Here is a 19,498-nt window from a genome sequence, read left to right on the forward strand (position 1 = left end):
AATGCACGAGTAGGGTTGATGGCGGCACAGGCCGGAGTTTCCATCCACAAGTCGTTAAGTATGATGTTTTTGTTCAAAATTCCTTGATTGGTATGTACTCTGCATGTGGGTTTCTGAATAGTGCACATACCTTGTTTGATGAAATGTTGGAAAGGGATGTTGTTTCGTGGAACTCGATATGATTAAGGGGTATTTGAGAAGTGGGAATCTTGATGGCGATTGAATCTGTTTGGGAAGATGAACGAGTGAAACATTATTACTTGGAATTCCCTGAAATGCGGTTCTAACAATTGCCAGTGTCCTTGCAGCTTGTGCTCATCTTGGTGCAATTGATCATGGATTCATGGGATATGGGTGTATAGGTACCTGAGGAGAAGTGGCCTGGAGAGTGATGTGGTCACTGGGCAGCTCTGGTTGACATGTATGGTAAGTGCGGATGTGTGGACAAAGCGTATACTTGATGACAAAGTCGTAAGTATGGTTCTGAAAAGCAGCCCATCCAAGACCAATACTAGTAGGTTATTTTATTTTTTTATTTCTGGGTACCTAAATATAACAGATTTCCAAGTAATTTTACTGTATTATGTTGGAAATAGTGGTACATAGAATAAGGAACCAAAATAAATTCTTTGTAAGGCCGATTACATTTCCCAACAAGTCTTTCTCTAATCTATTATCACCACTCAGACCGCTCTATATTACAGAAGTCACAGACATATATTCTCTTCTTCATTCTCTTTCTCTGCCACCATTTTTTTTCCTTGCTATTCTTCTTTCGGTTTATTTTTTGGGAGATTCATTAATATACCCAATATAGGAGCCCAAATTATAAAAATACCCTATATGAAATGGACTTTAGAAACACACCCAAAACCCATTTATAACATAACAAAAAAGCTTTTAACTTCTTTTAAATTACAAAACTGCCATTGATTTCTCAAAACAAACCCAACCCCAAAACATATAAACAAGCCCAAAATACTCAATAGGACATCACAGTAATTTAATAATCAAAATTAAATTCAATATGGCCAATTGTCATTTTTTGGGTTTGTTTATAGAAATTAAATGCTGTAGGGTTTATTTATAGTTTTAGTGCTAAGAATGGGTATTTGACTAAATATCTCTTATTTTTTTAACTGACAATGGCGGGAGAAGATAAAGCGGGGCATGCAATTGGGATTGACCTAGGGACAACCTACTCTTGCGTGGCGGTGTGGCAGCATGATCATGTAGAAGTTATAGTGAATGATCAGGGCAACAGGACCACTCCTTCTTATGTTGCTTTCACAGATACTGAGCGCTTCATTGGTGATGCTGCTTTCAATCAGGTCATCAAAAACCCCACCAATACTATCTTCGGTAGGCTCATGACTTTCCCACATATGCACATGTATGTATAATATATCAGTTTTGAATTCCCTGATGCTCTGCTTCTTCCATTTGTTTTTAATTTGTCTTCTTTTTTCTTTTCTTTTTTTCTCTATCCTCTAGCACTTAATTAATAACAGTATGCTGAGTGAGTAAGTAGTTTAGTCAAAGTTCTGATGTTGTTGATAAATTTCTAATTTAGAATATTAGATATAACTTAGTGTAGAAACCATCTTGATATATATATATATATATACCTGCGAGGTATAATCTTGTAATTTCAAAAACAAGTCAAATGCTTATGGTCTGTATTCTTAATAAGATGCCATAATTCTTTAAATGAAATATACATACTATCATTCTTGATTATAGTTAGCCGTCAGGGTCAATTACCTTTGAGCTTTATAAATTTAGACTGATTTAGTCAGCATAGAAGGTGTACTTATTCACTATTGTTTATGTGTAACATCTGCACTAGTGAATATGAATGAGGCATATATAGCTAGTCAGTGATCTCTAGGCATTACAACTAGTTATTAGTTTCACTGTGGCAGGGTGAGAAAGTTAGAGAATTTGGATTGGAATACTTCACATCATTTTTCATTTAACATTATGCTTTTATTTCTATCATATGGCCTGTTTCCTTGTTAGTTTAATTTCCTTGTCGGGTTGTGTATTTCTATTTTGTCGTCAATTTGCAGATGCAAAAAGGTTAATTGGAAGGAGGTTCAGTGATGAATGTGTCCAAAATGATATGAAGCATTGGACATTCAAGGTCATTAAAGGTCCAGCTGATAAGCCAGCAATTGTGGTTACTCACAAAGGCATAGAGAAGCAATTTGATGCTGAAGAAATCTCATCTATGGTTCTTGTAAAAATGCGGGAGATTGCTGAGGCCTACCTTGGTTCAACTGTGAAAAATTCAGTTATCACAGTCCCCGCTTACTTTAATCGCTCACAGCGACAAGCTATGAAAAATGCAGGTGCTACTGCTGGCCTAAATGTGATGCGTATCATCAATGAGCCGACTGCTGCAGCCATTGCTTATGGGCTTGACAGGAAGTCTGGTTGGTACAGCAAGAGAAATGTGATGATATTTGATTTGGGTGGTGGTACATTGGATGTTTCACTGCTTACCATAGCTGATAGTGTGTTTGAAGTGAAGGCAACTGCTGGGGACACTCATTTAGGAGGTGAAGACTTTGATCACCGAATGGTAAATTATTGTGTTGAGCAATTCAAGAAGAAGCATAAAGTGGACATTAGTGGAAACTCCAAGGCTCTTAGGAGGTTAAAAAATGCATGTGAGAAGGCGAAAAGGAGGCTTTCATTTACATCTGAGACTGACATTGACATTGATTGTTTGGATCAGGGTGTTGACTTCTGCTTAGCTATTACCCGTGCCAAATTCGAGCAACTCAACATGGATTTCTTCAAAAAGTGCATGGAGCCTGTGGAGAAGTGTTTGAAGGATGCTAATTTGGACAGAAGCAGCATCCATGATGTTGTTCTCGCTGGTGGCTCTTCTAGGATCCCCAAGGTGCAAAAGCTATTGCAGGATGTGTTTGTGGGGAAGGAGCTCCAAGGGCATTAATCCGGATGAGGCTGTGGCATATGGTGCCGCTGTTCAAGCTACCGTCTTGAGTGGTAGGTATTCAATTGGGAAGCTTCAAGGCTATACACTCTTGGATGTCACCCCTCTGTCACTAGGGGTGGAGACAAGGGATGAATGTATCATGTCAATTGTGATTCCAAGAAAAACCAGAATTCCTGTCGAGAAGAAGGATGTTTTTTGTACTTGTTTGTACCATATCTGACCCTCCACTCATACAACGACACGTGGATCATCTAAACCCACCCAAGTACCCAAGGCATCGAACAATCGGCATCGGCTACCGATGGCATTGTCTGAAAGCTACCAACGGCTGCTGCAGGCTCATCTCGTCTACAATCGGTACCCCCTACCGATTCTGCACAATCAACCTCGAAGCACCCGCCCGAAATATCTAAGGACTCGTGTCAACCTCATAGGGCCCTCCCACGAGTCCCACATCGGAAATAAGTACTAAGAGCATACAAAATGCCCTCTATAAATACACCCCTCCACCACAGTACAGGGGAAGACTTTTCAGCTTGACTTTTATACTTTTATATGGTCAACAGCAAGAGCTCTTAAAAACAATCTTACTTGAGCATCGGAGGGTCTTAGGCTGGTTCCACACCGGTTCCATAGACCTCACGAGCTTCGCTTATCTTCTATTCAGGATCAGCATCCAAGGACAGGAAGAATCGGCATCCAACATCCAATCGATCTCTTGATCGTCCATCCCACTTGTAAGTTGCACTCATCTCCATCTGTTCAGTTTTTAGTGCCAACAGATTGGCGCCGTCTGTGGGAAGCGACACAAAACGCTATGTCGTTCTCCTTCACGAGTGCTCTCGGCACCCTTTTGAGCCATGCCCTCGGCACCTCCTACAATCGGCCTTCGGCCTTCGGCACCCTTGCATCATTCGGCGCGTGCGATGTCTTCACATCCCCCCAATGATTCGGCATCTGCCATCGGCCTTCGGCACCCATCATCATTCGGCGCGTGCGGTGTTTTCACATCCCCCCAATGATTCGGCATCTGCCTTTCGCCTTCGGCAACCATCATCATTTGGCGCGTGCGATGTCTTCACATCCCCCCAATGATTCGGCATCTGCCTTTGGCCTTCGGCACCCATCATCATTCGGCGCGTGCGATGTTTTCACATCCCCCCAATGATTCGGCATTTACCATCGGCCTTCGGCACCCATCATCATTTGGCGCGTGCGATGTCTTCACATCCCCCCAATGATTCAGCATCTGCCTTTGGCCTTCGGCACCCATCATCATTCGGCGCGTGCGATGTTTTCACATCCCCCCAATGATTCGGCATTTACCATCGGCCTTCGGCACCCATCATCATTTGGCGCGTGCGATGTCTTCACATCCCCCCAATGATTCGGCATCTGCCTTTGGCCTTCGACACCCATCATCATTCGGCGCGTGCGATGTCTTCACATCCCCCCAATGATTCGGCATCTGCCTTTGGCCTTCGGCACCCATCATCATTCGGCGCGTGCGATGTCTTCACATCCCCCCAATGATTCGGCATCTGCCTTTGGCCTTCGGCACCCATCATCATTCGGCGCGTGCGATGTCTTCACATCCCCCCAATGATTCAGCATCATGCTTCAGCCATCAGCATCAGCTTCAGCCATGCCGAACGGCACCTTCTAGGAGACACTTCTCCAGCGCCTTTTCTCAAAGCCATCAGCCTTCGGCCATCAGCTTCAGCCTTCGGCCATTAGCTTCAGCCATGCCGAACGACACCTTCTAGGAGACACTTCTCCAGCGCCTTTTCTCAAAGCCATCAGCTTCGGCCATCAGCATCAGCCTTCGGCCATCAGCTTCAGCCATGCCGAACGGCACCTTCTAGGAGACACTTCTCCAGCGCCTTTTCTCAAAGCCATCAGCTTCAGCCTTCGGCCATTAGCTTCAGCCTTCGGCCATTAGCTTCAGCCATGCCAAACGGCACCTTCTAGGAGACACTTCTCCAGCGCCTTTTCTCAAAGCCATCAGCTTCGGCCATCAGCTTCAGCCTTCGGCTATCAGCTTCAGCCTTCGGCCATCAGCTTCAGCCATGCCGAACGGCACCTTCTAGGAGACACTTCTCCAGCGCCTTTTCTCAAAGCCATCAGCTTCGGCCATCAGCTTCGGCCATCAGCTTCAGCCATCAGCTTCAGCCTTCGGCCATCAGCCATCAGCTTCAGCCTTCGGCCATCAGCCTTCAGCATCAGCTTCAGCCATGCCGAACGGCACCTTCTAGGAGACACTTCTCCAGCGCCTTTTCTCAAAGCCATCAGCCTTCGGCCATCAGCTTCAGCCTTCGGCCATTAGCTTCAGCCATGCCGAACGGCACCTTCTAGGAGACACCTCTCCAGCGCCTTTTCTCAAAGCCATCAGCTTCGGCCATCAGCTTCAGCCTTCGGCCATCAGCTTCAGCCATGTCGAACGGCACCTTCTAGGAGACACTTCTCCAGCGCCTTTTCTCAAAGCCATCAGCTTCGGCCATCAGCCTTCGGCCATCAGCTTCGGCCATCAGCCTTCGGCCATCAGCTTCGGCCATCAGCTTCAGCCTTCGGCCATCAGCCAACGGCCATCAGCTTCAGCCATGCCGAACGGCACCTTCTAGGAGACACTTCTCCAGCGCCTTTTCTCAAAGCCATCAGCGTCGGCCATCAGCTTCGGCCATCAGCCTTCGGCCATCAGCCTTCGGCCATCAGCTTCGGCCATCAGCCTTCGGCCATCAGCTTCGGCCATCAGCTTCAGCCATCAGCTTCAGCCTTCGGCCATCAGCCATCAGCTTCAGCCTTCGGCCATCAGCCTTCGGCCATCAGCTTCAGCCATGCCGAACGGCACCTTCTAGGAGACACTTCTCCAGCGCCTTTTCTCAAAGCCATCAGCTTCGGCCATCAGCTTCGGCCATCAGCCTTCGGCCATCAGCTTCGGCCATCAGCTTCAGCCATCAGCTTCAGCCTTCGGCCATCGGCACATCATGCCATCTCTTATCCAAGCTCACTCCCTTGGGCACTTGGGGGACTATATACCACCATCGGCAACTATGGGACCATTGTGTCCGGGTCAGAATGCCGAATACACATTCAAGTCCCCAACCGAGAAGCTTCTCAATCGGCAACTTGGGGGACTACTGTTTGTACCATATCTGACCCTCCACTCATACAACGACACGTGGATCATCTAAACCCACCCAAGTACCCAAGGCATCGAACAATCGGCATCGGCTACCGATGGCATTGTCTGAAAGCTACCAACGGCTGCTGCAGGCCCATCTCGTCTACAATCGGTACCCCCTACCGATTCTGCACAATCAACCTCGAAGCACCCGCCTGAAATATCTAAGGACTCGTGTCAACCTCATAGGGCCCTCCCACGAGTCCCACATCGGAAATAAGTACTAAGAGCATACAAAATGCCCTCTATAAATACACCCCTCCACCACAGTACAGGGGAAGACTTTTCAGCTTGACTTTTATACTTTTATATGGTCAACAGCAAGAGCTCTTAAAAACAATCTTACTTGAGCATCGGAGGGTCTTAGGCTGGTTCCACACCGGTTCCATAGACCTCACGAGCTTCGCTTATCTTCTATTCAGGATCAGCATCCAAGGACAGGAAGAATCGGCATCCAACATCCAATCGATCTCTTGATTGTCCATCCCACTTGTAAGTTGTACTCATCTCCATCTGTTCAGTTTTTAGTGCCAACAGTACTCTCAAGGATAACCAAACCAGAGCCTGGTTGCCTATTTATGAGGGTGAGAGTACAACAACTAAGAACAATAACTTTTTAGGCTCATTTTACCTCAATGACATTCCTCCAGCCCCACGTGGTGTCGCTAAATTCAACGTTCGTTTTGATATTGATGTGAATGGTATCCTGAGTGTCTCTGCTGAGGACAAGTCCACCGGCCAAAAGAATGGGATTACATTCGATAGTGACAGAAGAACTTCTGAAGGAATTGAGACATTAATTTAACAAACTGTATAGACTGATGTGTAAGAAACATTAGTTTCTGGCATGCAATAGACTGAAATAGCTTGTACTAATCACATTTCATACTTTGGAGTTTGCCAAAATTTTAATGTTTTATTTTAAGTTCTAATAGCCTCATAATTTCTTCGAGGAAGTACATATTAGAAAGTCGTTTCCTTGCATGGTTTATACTTGGTGTGTGTTATTACTGTAAACTAGTCCTTTTTGGTGTGACGGTTGTGTCAAGAGATGAATCAGAAATTTGAGTGCTGGGAGCCTCCAACAGGCAACCCGTTGGTGGCTTGTTCACGTGTAATTGCTTCCATTGGCCCTCTGTTGTCCACAATGTTTTATTGCTCATGTCTAACATACATGAGCTTTTGGACATTGCTGCTTTATAGAATGCAAGAGTCTCATAAGATAAGATTGGTATTTTTGAGAGGTATATAAATGGCAAAAGGATAAAAAGAGGCGTTTTTTAGTTTGATGCTTTTACATTCTAGTTGGCACTGTAAAAATTTTAGTTTGATTCTCCTGTTTAGCGTTTGGCTGTTGTTCTGCAACCATGACAATATCCTGGTTATGTTTTGTGATGAATCACAAATTCAAGGCAGGGAGGCTTCCGGCCCTTCTTTGGCTTGCTCATTTGTTGTTGATGCCGTTTCCCTACTTGTTGACCGTGTGTCGTGAAGAATACCTGGTTGATATATCTGTGTCTGGCTTGTGTTCTATAAAATGATGATGCAAGAGTCATCAAAGATTACAACTTACAAGACCGGTATTCTTGAGAAGTTTATAAGGTGTTTTTTTTTTCTCTGTGCAGAGGAGGGAGAAAAGGGTAAAAAGGAAATAAATCGATAGCAAAAAGTCTTGTTTTAAAAACAAAAAAGCTGAAGCATTGGTTCTCAAAAAAGAAAACGTAAGGTAGCTGAACAGTTTTGTGCTTTGAATTTGATGCAATATTATCTTGAGATGTGTTTTTTTTAATGCACCTTTTAGTTTGGCATGGAACAATGTACCAACATTAAATTCTGGGGTCCTGTGGACTGCGCAACAATTTATACAGAAGTAAAATAAGTTTTTCTCTGTTGTTATCGTTCTCTTCGGTCATTTTTCTTCTTTGAGTTTTTTGAGCTGAGAATGGCTGGAGTAGAAGGCCATGCAATTGGAATTGATCTGGGAACAACATACTCCTACGTGGCAGTGTGGCAGCACGATCGTGTTGAAATCATAGTGAACGATCAGGGCAACAGGACCACTCCATCTCACGTTGCCTTCACTGATACTGAGACATTGATAGGCGATGCAGCTTTTAACCGGGTCATCAGAAACCCTGCCAACTCCATCTTTGGTAAGCTTATATTCCCACATCCAAATTATATATGCCACTTCTTTGTGCTGTTTATTTCCGATGAGGCTGTGAGTTTTCTAATTGTCCTGTTTATCCTCTGCTTTTTTCCCCACATATACTTGCTTTAGCTTTATACTGCAATGTTTTAATCCCTGCTTTCAATGAAGTTGAAAATTGTCTTGATTTTGATATGGGTGTTCCTAATGGGGGAGGCTTAAGGGTACTGCTTAAGAAGCCATAGCTTAACTACACTATCAGTATTATGCTTTCAGTTTCAGTTTCATAAAAAGTATTCTCTTACGAGTTTTCTTATGCAATAAGATCTTGTGTTTCTATACAGAAATTTGCTGCTGCGTGGCAAAGTTTGTAAATTTCTTCTTTTTTTGTTCGATTACTTTTCTAAATATGGCATAAATTTCCAGATGCAAAAAGGTTGATAGGCAGAAGATTTAGTGATGCATGTGTTCAAGATTATATGAAGCTCTGGCCCTTCAAGGTCATTAAAGGTCCTGATGATAAGCCCATGATTGTGGTTACCCACCAGGGCCACAAGAAGAAGTTTTCTACTGAAGAAATCTCATCCATGGTTCTGGTGAAGATGCGAGAGATTGCTGAGGCCTACCTCGGCTCAACTGTTAAGAATGCGGTGATCACAGTCCCTGCTTACTTCAATGACTCGCAGCGTCAGGCTACAAAAAATGCTGGTGCCCCTGCTGGCTTAAAGGTGACGTGTATTATAAACGAACCCACTGCTGCAGCCATTGCTTACGGCATTGACAAGAGGGCTGGTTGGTACAGCAAGAGAAATGTGCTGATGTTTGATTTTGGTGGTGGTACGTTAGATGTGTCACTGCTTTCCATAAGCTGTGGTGTCTTCGAAGTGAAGGCGACTGCTGGAGACACTCAGCTTGGAGGTGAAGACCTTGATAACAAAATGGTGAATTTCTGTGTTGAGCAATTCAAAAGGAAGCATAATTTAGATGTGAGTGGAAACTCCAAGGCTCTTAGGAGGCTTAAAAATAGTTGTGAGAAGGCAAAGAGGAGAATTTCCTTTACATCTTCAACTGACATTGAAATTGACTGTTTGTATGAGGGTACTGATTTTTATGTAACTGTTACTCGAGCTAAATTTGAAGAACTCAATAGGGATATCTTTGTCAAGTGTATGGAGCCTGTGGATAAGTGTTTGAAGGATGCCAAAATGGACATAAGCAGTGTCCATGATGTTGTTCTTGTTGGTGGCTCGTCAAGAATTCCCAAGGTGCAGCAACTTTTACAAAATGTTTTCAAGGGTAAGGAGCTGTGCAGAGGCATTAATCCGGATGAGGCTGTGGCTTATGGTGCTGCTGTTCAGGCTGCAATCTTGTGTGGCAAGGGAAATGAGAAGCTTCAAGACCTCACTCTCTTGGATGTCACCCCTCTGTCACTCGGTGTGGAGACTGGACGAGAGCGCAACATGACAGTTGTGATTCCAAGAAACACCAAGATGCCTGTCAAGAAGAATTATACTGTTACCACTCGCCATGACAACCAAGCTGTTGTTAGATTTGCCGTTTATGAGGGTGAGAGTACGACGATGTTGAATAATTACTATTTGGGTGATTTTAGGCTCAAAGATATTCCTCCGGCTCCAAGGGGTGTCCCTAAATTCAACATCTGCTTTGAAATTGATGCCAACGGAATTCTGAATGTATCTGCTGAGGACATGTTGACTGGCCGGAAGAAGGGGATTACCCTCAGTAGCAATGACACAAGTTGTGAGGGAATTGAGAAGATAATGTAAGAAAGGTCATGTTATGATGAACACTGAAACAGTCTGTTATAATTAACTGAGCTGAGACAACCATGTAATTCTTCTTGGATTTTATAGATATAACGTTTTCAACCATTATATTAACTTTAATTTGTATCCCCTTAATTTAAAACCTAATACTTCATCCAAATATACTTAGAAACCTAACACCAAGATGGAACCAATATGTGAGTTTAGATTTGTGGCAGCAGGATCATGCTGAAATGTTAATAAGCATGCAGGCAGGGCAATATCTCACACTGGATTTACTGATGCTGAACTTGGGAAGGAATTGAGACAGCCATGTTATTGAAATAGCATATTAAATCATTTGATTGTAAATGGAAGAACCTATTTCTTTAAATTTGGCTGTCCACTTACATTCATTTCTTTGGCTGCCAGTGCCAACCTCACCAAAATTGCCACTTCTTTTTCCTTTGTTTTCTTTCCCGCTCCCTATTTTTCTGTATGTTGATGCTAAAAAATGGTTCAGCACTTTTTAGCCCAACTTAGAGATGAGGTATGATGGATGATAGGTGAAGGTGAGGACCTTCAGCAAGTGTGTGAGGATTTGACAAGCTTAGCGATAAATATACAGAAGACAAGATATACGTGGTTCACCCTTAATGAATGGGGTACGTCCACGGAGAAGTATATTCTCATTATTATAACAATGTGTATTTACATTTGTACAAGGAGCTGGGCCCAAATATAAAGAGAAGAAAGTAGAGACTAAAGATCAAGCCCAACCAAGGGGGGATCCTTTCCTAAGTGGAGAGTGGTCTCCTTTTATAGATGAGAAGGAGTCTTCACTTCTTGCAATATTTCAATGTGGGACTTTTTGCCTTGCTTAGAATTGCTTCTAGTTGCTTGGTCAAATACGGTATAAACAGAAGTCCCCTAAGTTCTCGAGTAAGGAGGTACTTCTTGGTTGGGGACTTGTAATTTTCAGTGCATTGACCGAGCAACACCTTAGTCTTCTTCCAAGCCGTATACTGTGGTGCGGATGGTGCTGAATGCATCGCTCATGTCAAAATGATGATGACGGGGTGCCGAAGGCTTCGCTTCCGCCTAATGATGACAGGGTGCCGAAGGCTTCACTCTTGCCGAATGATGACAAGGTGCCGAAGGCATCGCTCGTGTCAAAATGATGACGGGGTGCCGAAGGCATCGCTTGCGTCAAATGATGACAAGGTGCCGAAGGCATCACTTCTGCCTAATGATGACAGGGTGCCGAAGGCATCGCTTCTGCCTATGATGACAGGGTGCCGAAGGCATCGCTCGTGTCAAAATGATGACGGGGTGCCGAAGGCATCGCTCGCGTCAAATGATGACGGGGTGCCGAAGGCTTCGCTTCCGCCTAATGATGACAGGGTGCCGAAGGCATCGCTTCTGCCTATGATGACAGGGTGCCGAAGGCGTCGCTCGTGTCAAAATGATGATGGGGTGCCGAAGGCATCGCTCGCGTCAAATGATGACAGGGTGCCGAAGGCATCGCTTTTGCCGAATGATGGCGGGGTGCCGAAGGCATCGCTTGCGTCAAATGATGACAGGGTGCCGAAGGCATCACGTCTACCTAATGATGAGGGGTGCCAAAGGCATAGAGAGACTTGCAGATTTTTTGTGGAGCCATCCATGCGATGGGGCTCTTCTTATGCCTTTGGATGGCTCCATTGATGATTTTAACATTGCCGTTCGGCACATGTCTCTTTCAAAGGCAGGGTGATAAGAGAGGGAAACCGTGAGGTTGTGCCTGGCAAAATTGGAGTGACTATTCTCTAAAAAAGCAGTGACCCGAAAAAACGAAAGCAAAAGCTTTCAGAAGCAGACAGTCTCTCTCTTCGTTGGCTTCATCGACTGAGAGCTGCCAATTTCGGTGGCTTCTCAGCCATTTTGGCTGCTCTTCGTGCTAATCTAAACCATGGCTGAAGGATCTCCTGGGGTTTTCATAAAACATCCTCGCTTCTCTAAGCGGATACGATCGTCGGAGGAGCTTAGCTCGGAATGCGAAGTCGAGCCTATTCCGATGGTTGATTCATCCCCCGAAACTGTCCCACTAGCACCTGTGCCCCTGTTTGTGGGATCTGGGAGCTTCCGTGACAAACTCATGAATCAAGTAAATTTGGCCAAGAATATGGGTATTGCTGTGGACTCCTTGGATGCAGATTATGAGGAGCTTACGGATAATGATGATGTGGTGACGTCACGTGGGGATCGAGGACCAAGCATCCAATTTTCTGAACGTGCGATGAATAGACTCTGCCAACCATGGAAAAACGCTCTAATCATCAAGCTTTTGGGTAGGTCTCATACCTATAATTATCTTCGTGACCGGTTGCAACAAAAGTGGAGTCTCAAGGGTGGTTGGAAATTGATTGATTTAGTGAATGACTATTTTGTGGTCAAATTTGATTTGGAAGACGATCTGAACTTTGTGCTTACTGAGGGTCCTTGGATTATTGCTGGACAGTACTTGACTCTCCAGAAATGGCGACCTGGTTTCTGCCCTGCAACAGCTCATATAACCCGTATGGCTGTGTGGATTCGAGTGTCTGCAATTCAACTGGAGTGCTTTGATGTATGGGCTCTTAAAAGAATTGGAAATCTGCTGGGTAAGCTTCTTAAGATTGATGCTCTCACTACTAGTCAAAATAGGGGTAAATTTGCTAGATTGTGTGTGGAGCTTGATTTGACTAAGCCTCTGGATGCTTTTGTCCAGATTAATCAAACTTGGTATAATGTTGAATATGAAGGGTTGCCAGATATCTGTTATCTCTGTGGGCTTTATGGACACAAACGTGAGAACTGTACTTTGAATGTGAAGCCTTCTACAGAGGGGAATGGGAAAGCTTGTACTGGCTCTCAGTTGGAACAAACGGATTCGGTTGCTGTTATGGAAAAGGAAAATGTTGATAATGATGTGGAGCATTTACGGGGCCCGTGGATGAACGTCCCTTCTAGGAGGAAGCCTAAAAATGGGTCTAAAGGGCTGAATGGGCAGGGTAATGGTTTGAACCCTCAAGCATCTCGGTTTGATGCTCTGAGAAAGGTTGGAGATGATTTTGGGCATGACGTTGTGGAAGGTGGTGGTGTCTTTTTGCCTCGAGCTCAGGTTGGTGCTCATGATACTACTGGGCCAAGTGGGAAGGTGTGGACTAAGTCGAAAAATTCTAAAGTTGGGGCTAGACCTGTTTTACAAGATATCTCAAATATGAGAGTAAATTTGAGCTCTTCAGGGGCAACTGTTAAGCCAAGCATGTTGGGTGATAAGGGTGATAATTTGGTTGGGCCTTTGAATAAAGGCAAAGGGGTGTTTGATGAAAGGAGGGACTCTCACGGGGAATCTATGAATGATCAATTGGTTGATTGGCTAGGGGGTCAAATTTTGCCAAAGGATAAAGGTGTGTATATATTTGGACACCAACCACCAAATATTACAACTGAGAATGGTAAGCAAGCAGATGAGCGGGAGCCTGATGTGGATAATGCCTCTATGGACTCTGCTATGACAAATGGTTTCTGCCCTGTGGAAGGAATGGACCTTTTTGAAGATCAAGCTCACGCTGAGGGTGAGATAGATGCTAATCATACCTCCAAGTCTGCTGGAGGTAAGACCGTTGACTCTTGATTTCTAGGGTGAGCCTCTGGGTGAACCATCTCCTTTATATTTTTTATGGATATTCTATGTTGGAATGTTCGTGGTGCAGCCTGCACAAAGTTCAAATTTAATATGATGGAATTAATTAAGCTGCATCATATGGATCTTCTTTTTGTCTGTGAGCCTAGGATTGGTGGGAGCAAGGCTCTTAATATAATCAAATCCTTAGGGTTTTCTGGTTGTGAGGTGGTGGATCCTATTGGTTTTTCTGGTGGTATGTGGCTGCTCTGGAATGAAAATAGAATTCGGGTGGAGATTATTGGTACTTCTGATCAAACCATATCTGCTTGCGTCTCCTGGCATGGTCAACAGCCTTGGTTGTTTTCTGGTGTTTATGCTAACCCTTGTTATGCTAAAAGGGAGAAGTTGTGGGAATACCTGGATTTTATGGCTAGCTGTCACAAGATGCCTTGGCTCCTTGCTGGTGATTTTAATGAAATGCTCAATGTAGATGACAAGGTTGGAGGATCTCATTTATGTAGACTCAAAGGGTTCAAGAAGTGGTTTGATGATCATAGTATGGTTGATTTAGGCTATTCGGGGCCTAAATTTACTTGGAGCAATAAAAGAATCTTTGAAAGACTGGATAGAGCTGTGTGTAATACTCAATGGAGGCAAACCTTTGCTGATGCTTTTGTTCAGCATCTGCCAAGGACCAAGTCTGATCATTGCCCCATTAAAATTAGTCTCAAATCTCGAATGGTTTCCTGTCCTAACAGTAGACCTTTTAGATTTGAGGCCATGTGGTTGAAGCATGAGCAATTTCAAAATTTTGTGATTCCAAAGTGGGAACAAGGGGCTGGGTCGGCTCTGCATAAATCTTGGGATTTGGTGGAACCTCTTAAGCAGTGGAATGTGGCTGTTTTTGGGCATTTAAAGCAAAGAAAAGTGAAGCTTCTAGCTCGGCTCAATGGTATTCAAAAGGTGTTGCATCACAGGTCTAATAGATCTCTCAGTCAGTTGGAAGAATCTCTTGTTACAGAGTATAATGCCGTTCTTGAGCAGGAGGCCTTATTTTGGCAACAGAAATCAAGGATAAAATGGCTTCAAGAAGGTGACCGTAATACTAAGTTCTTTCATCTAACCACCATTGTTAGAAGAAGGAAAAATAGGATTGAAAAGCTGAAAAATGATAATGATTTGTGGGTAGAGGAGGCTGAAGGTTTAAAAGAGCTTGCTGTGAATTATTTTCTAGGCCTCTTCTCTATGACTCCCAGGGATCACAGTGGGCTATCCATGCCTAATCTGTTTCCCAGTATCAATGATGTTGATTTGAATGGTCTGGTGGCTCGTGTTGATATTAGTGAAGTCAAGGAAAGTCTCTTCAATATAGGTGGTCTCAAAGCCCCTGGAGTGGATGGGTTTCCTGCTTGCTTCTACCAAAATCAGTGGAATATGTGTGGTAATGACATTTATGACCTGGTTTCTCAAGCTTTCAGGGAGCGTCACATTCTCAAAGGTTTGAATGCTACTCTCATCACTCTAGTTCCTAAATTGGCTAACCCTGTTTCTATGATGCACTTTCGCCCTATTAGCCTTTGCTGCACTCTTTATAAAGTGATTTCTAAAGTGATTGTTGCTAGGCTGAGGCCTATTCTGCCTAAGCTAATCAGTCCCCATCAGGTGAGTTTTGTTCCCGGTAGACATATTACAGATAATATCCTCATTGCCCAAGAGATTATGTTTAAATTTCAGAGTACTAAGGGGAAAAAAGGGTTTATGGCTTGGAAGATTGATTTATCTAAAGCCTATGATCGGTTGAGTTGGAATTTTATCGAGGTAGTTCTTCATGAAATAGGTTTGCCTACTACCTTGATTCAGTTGATCATGCAGTGTGTTTCTTCTGTCACCTATCAAGTCTGTGTGAATGGGGAGCTCACTTCGACTTTTACTCCGTCCAATGGTATTAGACAGGGTGACCCACTCTCACCTTATCTTTTTGTTCTTTGCATTGAAAAGCTCTCACACCTCATTGTGGAGGCTGTGGGAAAGAATATATGGAAACCGGTGAAAGCTTCCCAAGCTGGGCCTGCTGTATCCCACTTATTTTTTGCTGATGACCTAATTCTCTTTGCTGAAGCTAGTACTCACCAAGCAAGAATAATGAAGAATTGCTTGGACCTCTTCTGTAAAGCTTCTGGTCAGATTGTCAACTTTGAAAAGTCTGCAATATACTGCTCCCCTAATATTAGCAAAGAAATGGCTGCTAATATTAGTAGTATATGTGGTTCTCCTCTCACTTCGAACCTAGGCAATTACTTGGGGATGCCTCTGTTACATTCTAGGGTAACTAAGGCTACTTATAGCAATCTTGTGGACAAAATGCATGCCAGGCTGGCTTCTTGGAAAAGTAAGGTTCTCTCTACAGCTGGAAGGGCTACTCTAATTCAAGCTGTCACTTCAGCTATACCAATTTATGCAATGCAAACCTCTAAACTCCCTATGAGCACTTGTGAGGATTTGGATAAAGTGAATCGCAATTTTTTTTTGGGAGGCAGTGCGAAGAAGCATAAGATCCACTTGTGCCAGTGGGACCTTGTTTGTAAACCCAAAAGTAAGGGAGGGTTGGGTTTGAAGAAAACTCATGATATGAATCAAGCTCTACTAGCTAAAGTTGGCTGGAGGTTATTGAGGAAGGATGAGGGGTTATGGGCCCAAATTTTTGAAAAAAAGTATTTTAAGAGCCATTCCTTTTGTGAGCCTAATTTGGCCCCAAAACAAAATTGTTCTCCTACTTGGAAGGGGATTATGTTTGGTGCTCAACTGCTTGACAAAGGATTATCTTGGAGACTCGGGAAAGGCGACAAGGTTAAGTTTTGGAGAGATAAATGGATCAGTGATATACCTTTGATGCAGACAGTGGACCTTGCTCCTGATCTCAATTTGAATTCCCTTGTTTCTGATTTTTTTGTGAATGGTTGGTGGGATGTGGAGAAGTTGAGGAGTGTTCTCCCTGAGGAATGGGTCGAAAAAGTTACTGGTTGTTCAGCTGATTTTCAGGGATTATTGGAGGATTGCCGGATCTGGAAACCTACTTCTAATGGGTTATTCTCTGTCAAGTCTGCTTACAGCTTGCTTTTTCAGGAGGCAGATTGGCTAAACCCTTGGTGGAGAGTTCTATGGAAGCTTCGAATCCCTCCCAAACTCCAAGTTTTCTTGTGGCTGGTTTTTCAGGGGAAAATTCTCTCCAATGAGCAGCGAGTTCGAAGGCATCTCACTGGAAACGGTGCCTGCGATTACTGTAAGTGGCCTATTGAATCTACCTTGCACATCTTAAGAGATTGTTCTAGAGCAAGAAAGGTATGGAATCTATTTATGAACTCTACGCATGCTAGACCTTTTTTCCAATCTGATTTTCACCCTTGGCTATTAAGCAATTTGTGTTCCAAGGCTCACTTTGCTCAGATTCTGTTGGCGCTAAATCTTGAATAGATAGAGATGAGTGCAACTTACAAGTGGGATGGACGATCAAGAGATCGATTGGGTGTTGGATGCCGATTCTTCCTGTCCTTGGATGCTGATCCTGAATAGAAGATAAGCGAAGCTCGTGAGGTCTATGGAACCGGTGTGGAACCAGCCTAAGACCCTCCGATGCTCAAGTAAGATTGTTTTTAAGAGCTCTTGCTGTTGACCATATAGAAGTATAAAAGTCAAGCTGAAAAGTCTTACCCCTGTATTGTAGTGGGAGGGGCATACTTATAGAGGGCATTTAGTATGCTCTTAGCGCTCATTTTCGATGTGGGACTCGTGGGAGGGCCCTATGAGGTTGACACGAGTCCTTAGATATTTCAGGCGGGTGCTTCGAGGTTGATTCTGCAGAATCGGTAGGGGATACCGATTGTAGGCTGTGTTGGGCCCTGTAATGATCTTTTGCTGCTTTGAGACAATATCATCAGTAGCCTATGCCGATTGTCCGAGGCCTTGGGTGCTTGGGCGAGTTTATGAGATCCACGTGTCGTTGTACGAGTGGAGGGTCAGATATGGTACAAACAGATTCCATGGAGAATTATGTTTATTTTCATTTGCTGGTATATTTGGAAATGGAGAAATGACTTTATTTTTAAAGATAATACTGACTTGCCTTTCAATCCCAAAGATTTTATCTTTACTGCTGCAAAGGATTGGTTTCAAGCCATTGCTGGTAATAATAGGGGAGCTAATAAGGTGCAAGTGTTGTTGGCTTGGGTTCCTCCTGAAATTGGTGTGATCAAGTTAAATGTCGATGGATCTCGCATGAACAGTACTGGTGCCATTGGTGCTGGAGGTGTCTTGAGGGATCATTTGGGTCAGTGGATTGGTGGATTTGCTGTCAACTCAGGCCAGGGAGAAGTTCTTGAAGCTGAGTTGTGGGGGCTATTTTTTGGGATGAACTTGGCTGTTGAGAAAAAAGTAGAGGATATTGTTATTGAGATGGATTCCGAGACTGCGGTGCTTCTTGTTCAGAGTAAGATTTTGAATGCTTGTCATCCTAATGCAGGGCTGATTAGTAGCTGTAAAAGACTTATGAACTTGTTTCGAAGGATCAAGCTTCAACATATCTATAGAGAGATGAATGATGTAGCTGACGGGTTGGCTACTTGGAGTCACAATTTGGATCTAGGCTGTTACTATCTTGAGGAGAGCCCTGCTTGGCTTGATTTTTTATTGCTTAATGATTCTTTGGGAACTGTTAAGTCCCGCCTGATTAGTTCTAGTTAGTTGCTGTGTTGGTGCTTGGGGTTTCCCCCCTTTTTCTTCATCAAAAAAAAAAAAATTGGAGTGACTACCACATGGTTCTAATTTGAACCTGTTGGTTGGCCCTTAAATACGGATTTATGGGCTTGAGAATGTCGCTGCTAGCTTCAAGTCTGTGAAACACCCCACGTACCCAAGTGGTTGAGGAACCATCCAAAATTGGATTTTAAACAAAATGGGCCCCACCAAGAAGGTATGTGGGAGATGCTTGACCTCCTTGTGTGGGCTACTGATGTGTTTTGCAAAGTTTCGCGATGTAGGCAATTTGGAGTTGGAGTCTTTGTTGCTGTGATATAAGGTGGGGAATTACCATTTGGCAATTCACTCTAGAAACACGAGAAGCTTAATTCTCCCTTGTTACACTGTACGATATTCTTCCATGATTGCCTACCGATCGGTAGGTCGATTTGCTCCGAGAAGGGGGTAGCTCCCAATGGTCAAGTGAAGATGGTGGTTCTGCAATTGCTAGAAGATAGAGAAATGTACGAGCTGAGGTGCTGATCGGCAATTGGGCTTGCTGATGATGAACCCATTTTCTTTGGGTGTCATAATAAATTCAATAGCTGGGTGCCGTTTGGAATTTTGAAGAGAGAACTTGGAGGGGCCATTAAAGCTCTGCACCTACCTTTCCGTTAGGTAATTCTGAGTTTTACAGGACTAATCACCAAGGCTCGGTAGGTAGAACAGAGATGGAGAGGTAGCCTGACAAGGCTGTAATTTGTGGTGCCGAACGGCAATTTGATTTGCTAGCCGTGAACACAGGCCATCATGGGTTCGATAGTTCGAAGTTGCTGATTAATAAATTGCCTATCCATTAGAAGGTTTGTGCATGTAATATGGCTCACGATGGCCCTACCAATTTGGTAGGCACTCCTCCATGGCGGCTTGATGAGTGGGTGCCGATCGATACCTGTATTTTCTAGTGGACAGGCCTTGTAGGCAGAGGCTCGGTGAGGCTTTGTGAAGCTTCGGGGGTGATGAACGGTAGTTTGATCTGCCAGTAGTGGGACAA

General features: G+C 43.9%; 2 protein-coding genes and 1 pseudogene across 2 annotated transcripts; all 3 read left to right on the top strand.

Annotated features, from left to right (window-relative positions):
- The first annotated feature begins 1,145 nt into the window (after positions 1–1,145).
- LOC110755574 (heat shock 70 kDa protein 4-like) lies at positions 1,146–6,954 on the top strand (annotated as a pseudogene).
- A 1,130-nt stretch (positions 6,955–8,084) lies between these two features.
- On the top strand, positions 8,085–10,140 carry LOC110756612 (heat shock cognate 70 kDa protein-like). The gene is made up of 2 exons (XM_088247715.1): positions 8,085–8,302; positions 8,725–10,140. Exons 1-2 carry the CDS (start codon positions 8,092–8,094, stop codon positions 10,083–10,085), a joined length of 1,572 nt encoding a protein of 523 aa, XP_088103841.1. The 5' UTR covers positions 8,085–8,091; the 3' UTR covers positions 10,086–10,140.
- Positions 10,141–12,015: 1,875 nt separating this feature from the next.
- Positions 12,016–17,125, top strand: LOC148297014 (uncharacterized). The gene is made up of 3 exons (XM_088248697.1): positions 12,016–13,702; positions 13,802–16,993; positions 17,088–17,125. The coding sequence occupies exons 1-3, from the start codon at positions 12,016–12,018 to the stop codon at positions 17,123–17,125; spliced, it is 4,917 nt and encodes a 1,638-aa protein (XP_088104823.1).
- The last annotated feature ends 2,373 nt before the right edge of the window (positions 17,126–19,498 follow it).

The sequence above is a fragment of the Prunus avium genome, chromosome 2 (assembly GCF_965620075.1).
Source record: "Prunus avium chromosome 2, drPruAviu1.hap1.1, whole genome shotgun sequence".
Lineage (NCBI taxonomy): Eukaryota > Viridiplantae > Streptophyta > Magnoliopsida > Rosales > Rosaceae > Prunus > Prunus avium.

Bases quoted from the DNA above. Each gene is read 5' to 3' on its own strand.
- LOC110756612 (XM_088247715.1), top strand. From the start codon at position 8,092: ATGGCTGGAGTAGAAGGCCATGCAATTGGAATTGATCTGGGAACAACA. The intron at 8,303-8,724 runs GTAAGCTTATAT...ATAAATTTCCAG, and splicing joins CCCTGCCAACTCCATCTTTG to ATGCAAAAAGGTTGATAGGC.
- LOC148297014 (XM_088248697.1), top strand. From the start codon at position 12,016: ATGGCTGAAGGATCTCCTGGGGTTTTCATAAAACATCCTCGCTTCTCT. The intron at 13,703-13,801 runs GTAAGACCGTTG...TTCGTGGTGCAG, and splicing joins TACCTCCAAGTCTGCTGGAG to CCTGCACAAAGTTCAAATTT. The intron at 16,994-17,087 runs GTAAGTGGCCTA...TACGCATGCTAG, and splicing joins AAACGGTGCCTGCGATTACT to ACCTTTTTTCCAATCTGATT.